Here is a 13,896-nt window from a genome sequence, read left to right as displayed (position 1 = left end):
TCATCTGTGACAGTTACAGTTTCAATATCCCTTTTGTTATATAACCGTGCATGAATGCAAGTTTCTGAAAATGATCACGTGATTACCAAATAACGATCAAGATTGCCATTGCGTCACCACTAAGTGCAAATGGCAGTATTGACCGTAATTTGCATAACAGGTAAATACAACAGTAAATCTTATTCTCGAGATAAAACTTTAATAGTCGACAAGAGACGTGAATAGAATTTAATTGACAATTACTTCAGTCTACAGTTGAATATAAAAATAGTATACATATTGCGGGTAAATTGAAAAGCACTCTAACATACAGACATCACAAATGAAACTAAGGTTCCCAAAGATGTTACATTTGTCTGAGGAAATTCATCCGTCAAATGTCATGTCAAACTATGTTTATCTTCAAATATTATAAATCGTAACTATCATGCTTTGTCATGGACTTATTGAAACAAACGTTAAACTTTAAAGGAAATGGATTTTTACCGCAGTGTTATCTATTGTAAAAATCTGCATGCCCCGAAAAATTAAATGAAAATTGTATAAATGCTCATAAATATTGATTGCATACTTGTATATCTATGTAATATTCCGTCTTTGCATATTGCAGAGTTATCTGCTCTTGTGAGCAGGTATTGATTGTTACGTCATTTGTTTGTGAGAGTAACGTCATCATTTTTTGAGAAAACGACGTAATTTATCACACAAACCAATGACGTAACAATCAATCCCTGCTCACAAGAGAAGATAACTCTGCAATACGCAAAGACGGAATAAGGCTACTTAGAATATGTTATTTTAACTAGATATGGTGTTATATCAAATGACTTCTGGCAACGTCCCTTTATGCCTTTTGTCCTCGTGGCAATTAAGAATGAAACATTGCTTCTTCATCAGCTTCCATAACAAAACAAAAGATTTATCATAAATGTTATTGCAAATGGCTGCCGTTTGAATATTGAATCGGTCCAAAAAAAGAAATAAAAACAGTCGGTGGCTTACATTGAGTGGATTACTTTGTCATAGTTTGGATGTAAACAACATGGTAGATAAATTAAACACAGTATGAAGAGACATGACAACAATGTTTCATTAAAGCAGAGCAAGACTTCAACCTTTAAAGTTATGAATCTGAAATATTATAAAACCATTTATATGTAACTAAAAATAAAAATAACTTTAATTTGACCGAATAGTGATAATTTTAAACTGGCTTTTAACATTTCAACGTTTTGCTTTAACTTATCAAAGAGTGCACACAGTACAACGAAACGTTTTTACGCTTTGTTGATTTGAATATTTTCATAATGTGCCTCCCGGATGTAAATGGTCACGAAATCGGCGATGTAAGCAAAGTCGCGGATGATCGTCTTCATCTCCTCGACGTTTGCTATGAATGGAGGTCAGGAACAGCTTCCAAAGTTCAACACAAGAGGGCGTCCTGCCTTTTGAAAACTGTAGAGATTTTTGTACGACTTCGTATCCATGTCATAGAGATCCGTGTTAGGAACCTTACGTCCCAGAAATGTTCGTCTGACTAGTGTATCTACAAGTCTAACCCGGGTCCGTGTAGCGATGGTTCGTGCTGATAGGTTCGGGTGCAACGTTTCTGTTCCTGGAACACCACTAGACCTTGTCTTTGAGTATAACCTAAAGGAGGTTATTTTCGATAGAACAACCATAATTAAAAGAAATATCGTCCAGACTAAAATTGCGGACAAATTGAAGGTAACTTGTATCCATCGAAATGGGCCATCATCCGTCCAAAGTATATTTGGTTTCTTCATATCCGAATCTAAACAATAAAAATTTCAGTATGAAAAAATTCGGATGTAAGATATATTTCTATAGATAAGAGATAAGATTTAAAATCAAAGTTCACTACTATATTGATATTTACAGGGATTCTGTTGGTCTACCTTGTGAGTTCAAAAATATACATATTTACTTTATACCACCTATCGTGGCCAGACTTAACCTAGCTTATATTTCTTTGTAGTCAGATATACTATGGTGACTTATCATAATGATAATAATAATAATTCGAGGTTCTTATATACCTCTTTATCACAATCTAGTTCGTAGGTCGTCTCAAAGCGGTTCACAAATTATTTTCCGTGGTTATAGGGCCTTCACAACCAGCCAATAACAGCCGGTGCTGCCATTTCGGCGCTCACAGCTAGCATTCTACATTTCTAGCACTGCCCAACCACGTACTCATTTACAGCTGAGTAGACTGGAACAAGCGGAGTAAACTATCTTGCTCGAAGGTACAACACAGTGCCATGCCGTGAGTCGAACTCGCAACCCTTCGGTCACGAGCCCGGCGTCCTACCACTAGACTACCGTGCCTCCGACTTGCGTGTTACGTTGTTGATATATCATTTTGTTATTGTCTACTTTTGCTGTATAGGATAGTAATTGTTCCTTCTTACCTAACTCGTCTGTAACATAAAGGTCCATTTGTCTTACACATATACAGGTCCCTTAGTCAGATTCACATACAGGCGCATGCGGATTTGCCAAGCGCGTGTATGTAATGATGAAGAGACCACGTCATCACCCATATCACATACTTGATTAAACTGTGTCGTATTCACGTATTTGAGGTCGTTTTCTTGACCGATCATATAAGGTCATGCATGCAACAATAAATAGAGCAGAATCGAGGTATTTTGACCCAAGCAGTAGCTTTAGAAATATTGTAGGGATGAATGATCGTTGAGCATTTTCATACATCGTATCATGTTTGACGACAAACGTTACACGTACATACATGTAGATGAACGCAACACACACACATTGGCGAGAGCACATATAAAAATCAATACCTGTGTTATATAGTTTCAATTTTGGTTGCGGGACGGGAATCCTTAATTATACATGTATTTTAAGGTATAACTAGGTAATATGTCATTGTACATATATACTACCTTGCTATCATAACAACTGCAATGTAAACAGTGCAGTTGAACTTTTTGCCAAGCGAAATCGTGTTACAGCTTTATCCAAACGGAAGTTAAGGGGAGGTAACTGTGTATACGAAAACCACAGTGCAATGGGACAGGGATTCTTAAGGTTTAAGATAATTAAGATAATTGCTTGTTATGATCCTGGCTAGTATCTCTGTATATCATAAGTGGCATTGAACCCACAATAAGATACATCTCTATAGGTGACACATGATGTACTAGTACACAATTTATTATAATTTGTTTGCACGTATACAGGTGATGATAAGGGATACTATCAGCTAATTATCTTAGAAACCACACGATGGAGCAAATATCCTCATCGATTTTTGACGTGGAAATATTTTCTCAAATCATTTACATTTTGTATGAATGAGATTATCTGCAACATGGAAGGAACAATCATCAGATACACTTACAATCACACGTATTGCTAGTGAATCGCCATCTACTGACTCGTTAACGCGGTCCTCAGGTTCGATCTCTACACTTTGAAAAGACAAAACAGACCATAAACAAACAATGCAAGGATCTCTGTCGGCATTATAGACTACAGACAATCCACATCAGGACAGACAATCCACATCCGGACAGAAAATCCACATCAGGATCACGGCCATATAAATTTTATACCGTAGTCAATCCACATCAGGACCACGGCCACATAAAGCATTATGACCCACATAAAAACTTCGGACAGTCATACATACTATACAGTAAAACCTCGTTATTATGCCCCTCGTTTCAATTGCCACCTTGCTTACCGCCAGTAGAATACAAGGTCCCTTTTTCTTAGAATTTCGTCCGTCGTTTCCCTCAATTTATTGCAAAATTCCTCTATAACGTCTACATTTGACAAATTGTGGCATTATAACGAGGTTTAAGTGAATATAATCCTCAACAGTACCTCGAGCGGCCGTACATACATGTACACAAAGGGTATCCATCCCAGTATACAGTGTACAAGTGTGATCCACATCAGGACCTCGGATGGCGTAAATACTTATATATAGGGAATCTATATGAGAAACTCGGACGGCAATATAGAATGTATACAAGTATTAGATACATCAAGACCTCGGACAGTGTATGCTATATGGTGTCCACAACAGGAAATCGGACAGCAGTATAAGTTTAGACTATCTTCATCAGCATCTCCGCTTAGAGGATATACGTCAGGGCTGGCATTTAATACTATTGATAATCTTTATCTGGACCTCGGATGGCAATAGTCCTTTTGCTGACCCCATGGAATCGGTATACGACCTGACCTTGCTTACTCTCGCATTTCTGTACTCATAATGACTTTGGTCCAACTGTCTTCTGTAAAAGAAATCCTATACTGACATAACATTGCAATTGAAACCTCCAGCATTTCAAATCGTGTACTCAAAATAACCACTATTTATATTTATATTCGAAGCAGTAGTCTATAGCACGTGATGACATTGGTCCGGAAACAGTAGATAACGGTTGAATCACAAATCAAATCTATGTAACGAAATCTAACAAGTAAAAACGAACGTGCACATTGGCAGATCTAGAAATGACGTATGGAAACCGATGTTATCACCGACAGGATCTGTTAGGGTGTGTCCTTTATTGTCCATACGTGACCATGATCATCCCTGTGGAATTCATGCAATCCAATTTGTCCGTAATCTATTATATATCCCACAAGGACACAATATATGCATTTACACACACTCACGGCGGGGACGTACGGTGACGTCACGGCCTATCTAACTCTATACACGGATGTCGGACTGGAGTGATTCTAGATAGATTTGCCAATCAGGGGAATGGAGTATCCGTTTGTCCGATTCGTTTAGAATCTACTTAGTATGGAGATACGAACAAAAGTCTCGCACTGAAATGAATACATCCGGGTAATCGTTCTCCTTTTTCAAATAAAAAAGACATACATGCCCAAAGACCGTCAAGAAAATAGCGATAAATTGGCAATTGTGATTATAGTGTGTAAAAGCTAGCTGAAACATCGAAACAGACGATTCGGACTATTTACGAACACATTTTGATTTTGTTTCACCTATAAAACATAATATTTTTATACATACTGGATTAACTGCATTTTTTGCCGATGTATAATTAATACTTATTTGTAATTAAGCCCCCCCACCCTCTTTTTCATTACTGTTATTTATTTTTTAGTTACTGTTCTTTTTCTCCATTTTTTCAATTCTTTTTTAATGTGCTATGAGTTTTGAAGGTTTATTAAATGGTTGAATGAGGAAAGGCTAAATTGTAAATATGTCTTAATATTTTCCCTCCCCAATCCGACCGCACTCTTTCTCTTTAATTTCCCAGTTAGCTGGTCTAAATACTAGTCTTTCTCGTATTGATAAACAATATAAACTTATAACCATTCAGGTACCTGCCTCTTTATTCCAAATTGTCCTACTTTATTTATAGTGTACTTACTGGTACAGGGAAGTGCCCCGTCTACACACACGCTGTACCGAGACATGTATATGGTTTTTTTCCACTTACAAGTATATCTACAATACGTTCGATGACACCACAATAAAAACTTGCTATTCACTTAGAAATACCATGTTGGGTAGAAAAGAAAAGAAAAAAAAAATGCATAAAACTTTTAGCCGGAACATGTGCTGCATTTTGGACGCAAATAGGAAACCAATACTTTGCGATTAGGTCTCCAAAACAATGGCATTTGTACATGTAACATAGGTACTAAGAATGCACAACCCTTTTTTAGATTTATTGACTAACATTGTGTTGAGTTTTGTTTTGATTTTTCTAAAGATTATGATTTAGAAATGAACGTACGCTATCAATTCGATCAATTTAATACTATATGCATGTACATAGTGATGATGTATTTTACGTTTTAAACTGAAAATTGTAAACCTTGTAATAACTATCGGGGTTTACCAGGGACTTTCCTTATTTTGGAATACGACCAGATGGGTTACCGAAGATTCCTAGCAAATATCTTTTAAAAAATTAAGATTTTGGTATTTATGGCAGACACTCTTTTGATAATGGGAAAATAGCCATAACGCTATACACATTTTCAATAGTGAAACAATGAAGATATTCGCTTTGCTGTACGCAGGGAAACACGAGTTTTCTCCCTTCTTCCTGACTGGCGGCGGTTCACCGATAATTTACCGTAATACGTATGCATTTCTCATAATTCGTCTGCTCGTGGATAACAACCGAACTACACGTTAGTGATGCGGAAGTAAACCACTCAAACAAACCCACAAACAAGTTATTCATAACGGATCCCGGAAATTTAAACGGACAGGGAAAACACGAAGGCGAGTATTAGCAACAATTCATAGTAAAGTATTGAAACTAACAAGGAAACAGATTAAATGTAAATTTGCACGACATGGAAAAACCCCATCATTTCTGGACGGAGTGTTTTACATAGTTCCAATCCCTACACCACAAAGATTCCGAAACACGGTATGTTGTTTTTTAAATATATTGTAGCTACACACTCTCAAACACTCGTACTATGATATGTATAACATATTAAGAAACAATTTTTCAAACTTGATTCATTCTCAATTCTGCTATACGTAAACAGTTTGTTGTTAGTTCGTATCCTGATTATCTTATGTCATTTAGAGTGGGTTATAATTCATAAATATGTAAATAAATAAACATAAAAAGTATGACAAGAAATTCGACACGGGGATGTTCCTTTTAAGAGTAGTTAGTGTTTGGTCTACCGGAATATGTGGTGAGTTTACTGTACTTAACGCATATTGTCATCACAGGGACTTGAGATTTTGTTACAGTTGTACTCGGACCTAAACTATGGTGTTCAGAGTATTTTTACTCGCTTTAGGGGTTTAGATCAACTTTCGGTAAAAAAAAAATCACCAGAGTTAGGATGCCCCAAACATTGACGTCTATTTAGAACTGCTTGTCACTTATATATTTAGTATATTAACGAAATACGATGCATAGCTAGCAATTCAGAATTTTGCCTTTAAGTTAGGGGGGGGGGGTGAGAATCCCCGTACCTATATCTAACAGAGGTCATAACTTTTTCAATACCTCCCCGTGGAGTCGAACTCGTGACCTCTGATATACTACTCTTATGCTCTACTGAATCACAGGGATTCATAACAACTGTCTGAAATACACATATGCTTTATTGATATGGGTCACAGCACACATAAACATGCACAGGTGGTGTGACCCATATCAGTATAGCATATGTGTATTTCAGACACTTGTAACGAACCCCTGTGACTGAATGAGCTAGACAAAATTGTCCCTAGACGAGTCGTTAGGAAGCCTTTCACCAGGGGGACATATACAACTGTTGTTTCAGATACGATAAAAAAAACCCGGACGGAAATAGAAACTTGAAATTTTCAAACGAGGACAAAATTCGCATTACTAACAAGGAAATATCTCAACAGAACGTATGTGGTCTAGCAGGTGAGTTCATTCACTTTTAATTTAGTAAACATTTAAATATGGACTTGAGGAATATATATAGCAAATTTCTGTTTCTCCGTGGCCAGGCATATCTCCCGAAATGAGGCATACTCAAGGGATAACCACAAACTTGCTACTTTTTGTCAACTGAAATCCCATATCTTAAAAAATTGTATCATAACCATCCGAACCGCTCTGACATTTTCAATCAGAAGTATTTGTTTTGAAGATAAACGGCTGAACATTCATGTATATGGCTATACATATGAAATAGCCGTGTACCTGTAGCATTGCTTGACCATTAGGAAATCAAAAACCGTTCAATGGGAGGTAACTCGTACGATTCGATAACATTTCAGAACATGCTTGTTTTTTTTGACGCCTCAAATATTAAATGAAATACCTTGTAAGCAGTTGTAATCGTTGTTATTCTAAGGCTGGCTAGAGATTAAATAATCTACATGAGAGTTGTCATGCTTAAGATATGTTAGATAAATTGTTTAGATGTAAAACAAGAGGTATACAAACAACGTCGCCATCTTGGGAACTTAGATATCAGAGAAGCTACCATTTTTCGTTCTAATCTAAAACCAGTTTCGTTTCTTGTATTACTGTATAACGCAAATACCAACTTCCTGAATAGCTCAGTTAGGGACGAAACGGATAACAAATGTCACGAGATATTTTTATAAAGAGTAAATAAAGTAAAAAGTCTTTGCATATCAACGACAGATACATTGATGTTATATCATTGATTTAGAAGCAACAGTTATAAAGTATTTACATTTGCTGACTTTCTTTTCTTTCTGAATATAAACAAAAAACAGTGGCCAGAGATGTGATATATTAATTAAAAAACATATGTTAAAATAACATTTCAGAAAGTCTCAAATGTTGCCATAACTTTTAAACAAACTATTGAACTTATATCAAAATATTCAATTACGATAAGAATTTCCCTTTAATTAAAACGAACACTTTAATATCCGGGTAACTCAATCTTTGTGTCTTTATTTAGAAATTGGGAATACGAATATGACGTCACAGAGTACAGCGGATGAAAAGCAGCGTCCAGAACAGCCATCAGTCCCACATGACAACCAACATAACAACCATGACATTTCAGAATCTGTGGATTGCAATGTTCATCACTATGGTAACACAGTTTTGCCCGAAATGTATACCTTATGGCAAAAAGGCATGTTTTGTGATGTCAAGTTCGAGGTGAGTTCAAAAGTGTTTAGTTGCCACAGCGTAGTAATTGCAGCTGTTTCCGACTACTTCAGGCGACTATCGCGGAGTGCAAACGGAAAGGTCATCCGAATACGGAACATCAAACCGGAAATATTTTCAGACATTATTCAATTTGCATATACCGGAACAATAAATTTAAAAGAAAACAGTGTGTTCGAGATGATGTTTGCTTGTCATCATTTTGAAATGACGTCACTCGTAACACTCTGTAGCGAGTACGCGTCCCGTTTCATCTATCCCGGTAACTGTTTTGAAGTGATCGACTTTGCCAGGGAACTGTCTATTCCATCACTGTATAGGAAGGCCATTGACCTGGTGGAACAAAATCAGGATTCACTTTCCCTTGACCCGGAGGTTTGTTACAATCGTATGAATTCGTCTATGGCGTTCTTCAACGACAGATCAATTATGATAAAACGAAAAGGCATTCCGATTACATCAAAACGACGAGAAATGTACTTTATGCAATTTCTGGTGACGTTTGTGTCAACGAATCCAAAAGAGCTACTAGAGGCTTTCGTTGAGTATTTAAAGCTCGTCAACATGCCGTTACTTTCGCACGTTATATTGACACAAATATTCCGGCCGCAACGCCATCTACTGGACAACGCTCTCGTGCAGCACTTGCTGCAGTTGTCTGAACTTTTTCGAAACGGAACGGAAGCCGAAGACATACCCTCTATATGGAAATCGTCGTCAGATCGAGACTGGTCTTTGTCAACAAACAAAGCAATGACGCACGTTAAACTATTTGAGTATTTTTTGCAAAAAACTGTTTTCGCTGACAAATCGGAAATCGAACCGGATGTCGCGGTTATCTCCATTGAATTTCACTTCCGATCAGTGAAAAGCTTCAATTTTCTTGCCGGGATAAAAAGTGTCTACAGCGATGGCAAGAAAGTTTGCCATGGAAATTGTGCAAAATATGAAAATGAACAAATTAGCGGCCTTTCAACAAACAACCAAACGGCTGTTCTTTTGGAGGAGGAGCTTATTGTTGCTGTGGATGTATTGTACTCTTATGCAATAAGCGGTATAACACTCAAGACCAACACAGGACGAATGCTTGGGCCGTTTGGAAATAGCCCATTACCTGGATTACAACATGCCATGTACAAAGTACCAACCATAGGGCCATACAACCATCTACATGGATTTAGCGGCACCGAGGTCGAAGTAACCGATTTAAAGGACACATACATACTCAACTTGGCCGTTGTTTGGGCCAGCTTTGATCCAAACTCAAACGCAAAATAGAAAGTTTCAATTGTTCTAATGACATACAACTTTAAATATAACTAGAATTTTGTTTTTGTGAACAAAAACATATGTCTCCCCTTATTAGCCAATAGAAAAACTCCGGTATTTAAAATTAACGAAGTGCCATATCGCTTTATATAGTGGGGCACGAGACCCGAATTTAGAATTCGACACTCCTACTTCCCAAGCTACATTAAAACTTTAGCAAGTTTGGTCAACGTAGGTGAAACTAGACCACTGGCAGGTCAGTAAGGGCCCGTCTTGTGGCAATATATCCCCCATAATCATCAAGAAGCAATCTGCCCATATAGCTGAGCTTGACGTTTGACGTTTTACATGTACTATGATGTGAGTCTTGTTTCCTTCCACTTCCATATTTGCTGGGCTAACAGAAATGTAAATACCGGTGCAATACTTTGACCTTTAACCTAGTGACCTTGATCTTTGGTCAGTTGACTCATTCTTCAATTCCGACCAACTTTGTTTCATAATATCATAACAAAATGTTCATCAGTGAAAAATACAAAACATGACCTTGACCTTTAACCTTTAGAACCCGTAACCTTGACCTTTGGTCAGGTGACTCCGTGTTAAGTTCTAAACATCTTTGCTTCATGATTACATACAAAAAATGTTCATCAGTAAAAAGATACAATATTTGACCTTAAAATTGACACAGTGACCTTGACCTTTGGTCAGTTGACTTCTTGTTAAGTTCTGAACAACTTTGCCTCATAATATCATAACAAAATGTTAATCGGTGAAAAGATACAAAATAGAGAATAGCATGGTATAGCCACACTAGAATTTCTCTGTCCCTTTCAGCTTGTTACATGCACTTCCCCTACGCGACATTTAACATAAGTCAGTTACGTACGCACACATTACATGTGTATGTCCCTGTCACCCAGTCATACCCAGTACAAATAGTAATAAACATAATCGGGCGATATACGGTACAAATAGTAATAAACATTATCGTTCGATATACGGTACAAATAGTAATAAACATTATCGGGCGATAAACGGTACAAATAGTAATAAACCTTATCGTGCGATATACAGTAGTAATAGTAATAAACCTTATCGTTAGATATACAGTAGTAATAGTAATGAACCCTATCGTGCGATATACGGTAGAAATAGTAATACACCGTATCGTGCGATATACGGTATTAATAGTTATAAAGCTTATCGTGCGATATACGGTAGAAAAAGTAATACATGTACACCGTATCGTGCGATATACAGTATTAATAGTAGTGATCCTTATCGTGCGATATACGGTATTAATAGTTATAAAGCTTATCGTGCGATATACGGTAGAAAAAGTAATAAACATAATCGGGCGATATACGGTACAAATAGTAAGAAACATTATCGTGCGATATACGGTACAGATAGTAAGAAGCATTATCGTGCGATATACGGTACAAATAGTAATAAACTGTATCGTGCGATATACGGTATTAATAGTAATAAACATTATCGTGCGATATACGGTGCAAATAGTAATAAACATAATCGGGCGATATACGGTACAAATAGTAATAAACATTATCGGGCGATAAACGGTACAAATAGTAATAAACCTTATCGTGCGATATACAGTAGTAATAGTAATAAACCTTATCGTTAGATATACAGTAGTAATAGTAATGAACCCTATCGTGCGATATACGGTAGAAATAGTAATATACCGTATCGTGCGATATACGGTATTAATAGTTATAAAACTTATCGTGCGATATACTGTACAAATAGTAATAAACATTATCGGGCGATATACGGTACAAACAGTAATAAACATTATCGTGCGATATACGGTACAAAAAGTAATAAACATTATCGGGCGATATACGGTACAAATAGTAATAAACATTATCGCGCGATATACGGTACAAATAGTAATAAACATTATCGTACGATATACGGTACAAATAGTAATAAACATTATCGTTCGATATACGGTACAAATAGTAATAAACATTATCGTACGATATACGGTACAAATAGTAATAAACATTATCGTTCGATATACGGTACAAATAGTAATAAACATTATCGTTCGATATACGGTACAAATAGTAATAAACTGTATCGTGCGATATACGGTATTAATAGTAATAAAACTTATCGTTAGATATACAGTAGTAATAGTAATGAACCCTATCGTGCGATATACGGTAGAAATAGTAATACACCGTATCGTGCGATATACGGTATTAATCGTTATAAACCTTATCGTGCGATATACGGTAGAAAAAGTAATAAACCGTATCGTGCGATATACGGTATTAATAGTTATAAACCTTATCGTGCGATATACGGTAGAAAAAGTAATACATGTACACCGTATCGTGCGATATACAGTATTAATAGTAGTGATCCTTATCGTGTGATATACGGTATTAATAGTTATAAAACTTATCGTGCGATATACTGTACAAATAGTAATAAACCTTATCGTGCGATACACGTTACAAATAGTAATGATCCTTATCGTGAGATATACGGTACAAATAGTAACAAACATTATCGGGCGATGTACGGTACAAATAGTAATAAACCTTATCGTGCGATATACGGTACAAATAGTAATAGACCGTATCGTACGATAAACGGTACAAATAGTAATACACCTTATCGTGCGATAAACGGTACAAATAAGGGTTGATCTTGTCCTGTCGTGTACGATACAAAGAGGAGTTGATCTAGTCAGGTCATGTAAGGTACATGCATATCATACATTCGCATTTTTTTCAAAACTGTTGTTTTTACAGCTAGAAATACAAAATGTAACTTCAAGAGGCGTGACATCACAACGTCTGCGTTCACTTCCTTATCTGGGGGAAGGAAACTTCCAACTTATGATAGACTATGATATATATCAATTTCCGTGCATTAATTCTATGGCAAAATTTACTTGATGAAACTCGCAGATTTAATAGATCAAAATCAACCACACTTATTATATCTATTCTACAAAGTCAAGTCACGTTATTTCAGCCATAATTAATCGGATTGTCCCACTCTCGAGACACCTCTTATCTGGTTGTATCACTACTTCCCAGCCACCAATATTCTGGCTGTCTAACTATAAGTTGAAACTACTGTGTGCATTACGTTAAAGTTGAAAGTTCTGTGTGCATTACGTAAAAGTTGAAACTTCTGTGTGTATAATATCCAAGTTGAAACTACAAATGGTAGATATCGCGGCTCGAAAAACGTTATGCGATGATTGATTGAAGGGAGATAACCCGTGAGGCATAACGGTATAAATGAGTTGTGTACAACTGACATACGTATTTCTTATAACTTTAACTTATCACTGAGAAATACACGGAAGCACTGTTTGCAGAACACATGACGATTGTGATAGGTAGTGATTTTGTTTTGCCAGTTCAATCAGCGTGACAAATTATACCAGTTTTTATGAATATTAATGCTTTCTTTTTATTTCCCTATAAAATGTCTGCATAATGCATACATTTTTACTATTATTACAACTTTAGTAGTTTTTATGAACTTTTTATGAATAAAACATGTGGTATCCCATACCATTTTTGTTGAATTTCTTTTATGTTTTTAACATGTCACGCTTTCTAAAATCATTTTATCTATTAATTTAAAAAGTTATATATGATGACTGTCATCGTACCATACTAAGGGACAAATAAGCCTATTGAATAATGTTCATGAGGTTTAAATCACGTTAAAATCTCGTTTTGATGTAGTGTAACGGGTTTAAAAAAATGATCAATTTGTTACGGTAAAATGTAAAGTGCATCTGAAACATCTGTCTAAAAACAAGATGCCTGTTTTCTTGTAAAACTATTTTACAAGAATTTAAAAAAAAGTGATCAGTTCGGCAGCCATTTTGAAACTGTGTATTTCTTACGCTTCATGAAATGCAAAAGAAAACACTTTTTGGGACACTTTGTTTGAGTAGCCTAAATGA

General features: G+C 36.2%; 2 protein-coding genes and 1 pseudogene across 2 annotated transcripts; 1 reads left to right on the top strand and 2 right to left on the bottom strand.

The window, feature by feature from the left end:
- Nucleotides 1–1,277: 1,277 nt before the first annotated feature.
- On the bottom strand, nt 1,278–1,787 carry LOC110448687 (annotated as a pseudogene).
- A 5,547-nt stretch (nt 1,788–7,334) lies between these two features.
- LOC110448705 (kelch repeat and BTB domain-containing protein 8-like) lies at nt 7,335–10,115 on the top strand. The gene is made up of 2 exons (XM_021495092.1): nt 7,335–7,421; nt 8,440–10,115. The coding sequence occupies exon 2, from the start codon at nt 8,457–8,459 to the stop codon at nt 9,930–9,932; it is 1,476 nt and encodes a 491-aa protein (XP_021350767.1). The 5' UTR covers nt 7,335–7,421; nt 8,440–8,456; the 3' UTR covers nt 9,933–10,115.
- A 533-nt stretch (nt 10,116–10,648) lies between these two features.
- On the bottom strand, nt 10,649–13,487 carry LOC110448704. Its single transcript, XM_021495091.1, has 2 exons — nt 12,248–13,487; nt 10,649–12,175 (listed from the first exon to the last, which is right to left on the bottom strand). The coding sequence occupies exons 1-2, from the start codon at nt 12,469–12,471 to the stop codon at nt 10,801–10,803; spliced, it is 1,599 nt and encodes a 532-aa protein (XP_021350766.1). The 5' UTR covers nt 12,472–13,487; the 3' UTR covers nt 10,649–10,800.
- Nucleotides 13,488–13,896: the final 409 nt, after the last annotated feature.

The sequence above is a fragment of the Mizuhopecten yessoensis genome, unplaced genomic scaffold, assembly GCF_002113885.1.
Source record: "Mizuhopecten yessoensis strain PY_sf001 unplaced genomic scaffold, ASM211388v2 scaffold4135, whole genome shotgun sequence".
Lineage (NCBI taxonomy): Eukaryota > Metazoa > Mollusca > Bivalvia > Pectinida > Pectinidae > Mizuhopecten > Mizuhopecten yessoensis.
The sequence above is the reverse complement of the archived record's forward strand: the minus strand, read 5'-3'. Positions and strand labels throughout refer to the sequence as shown.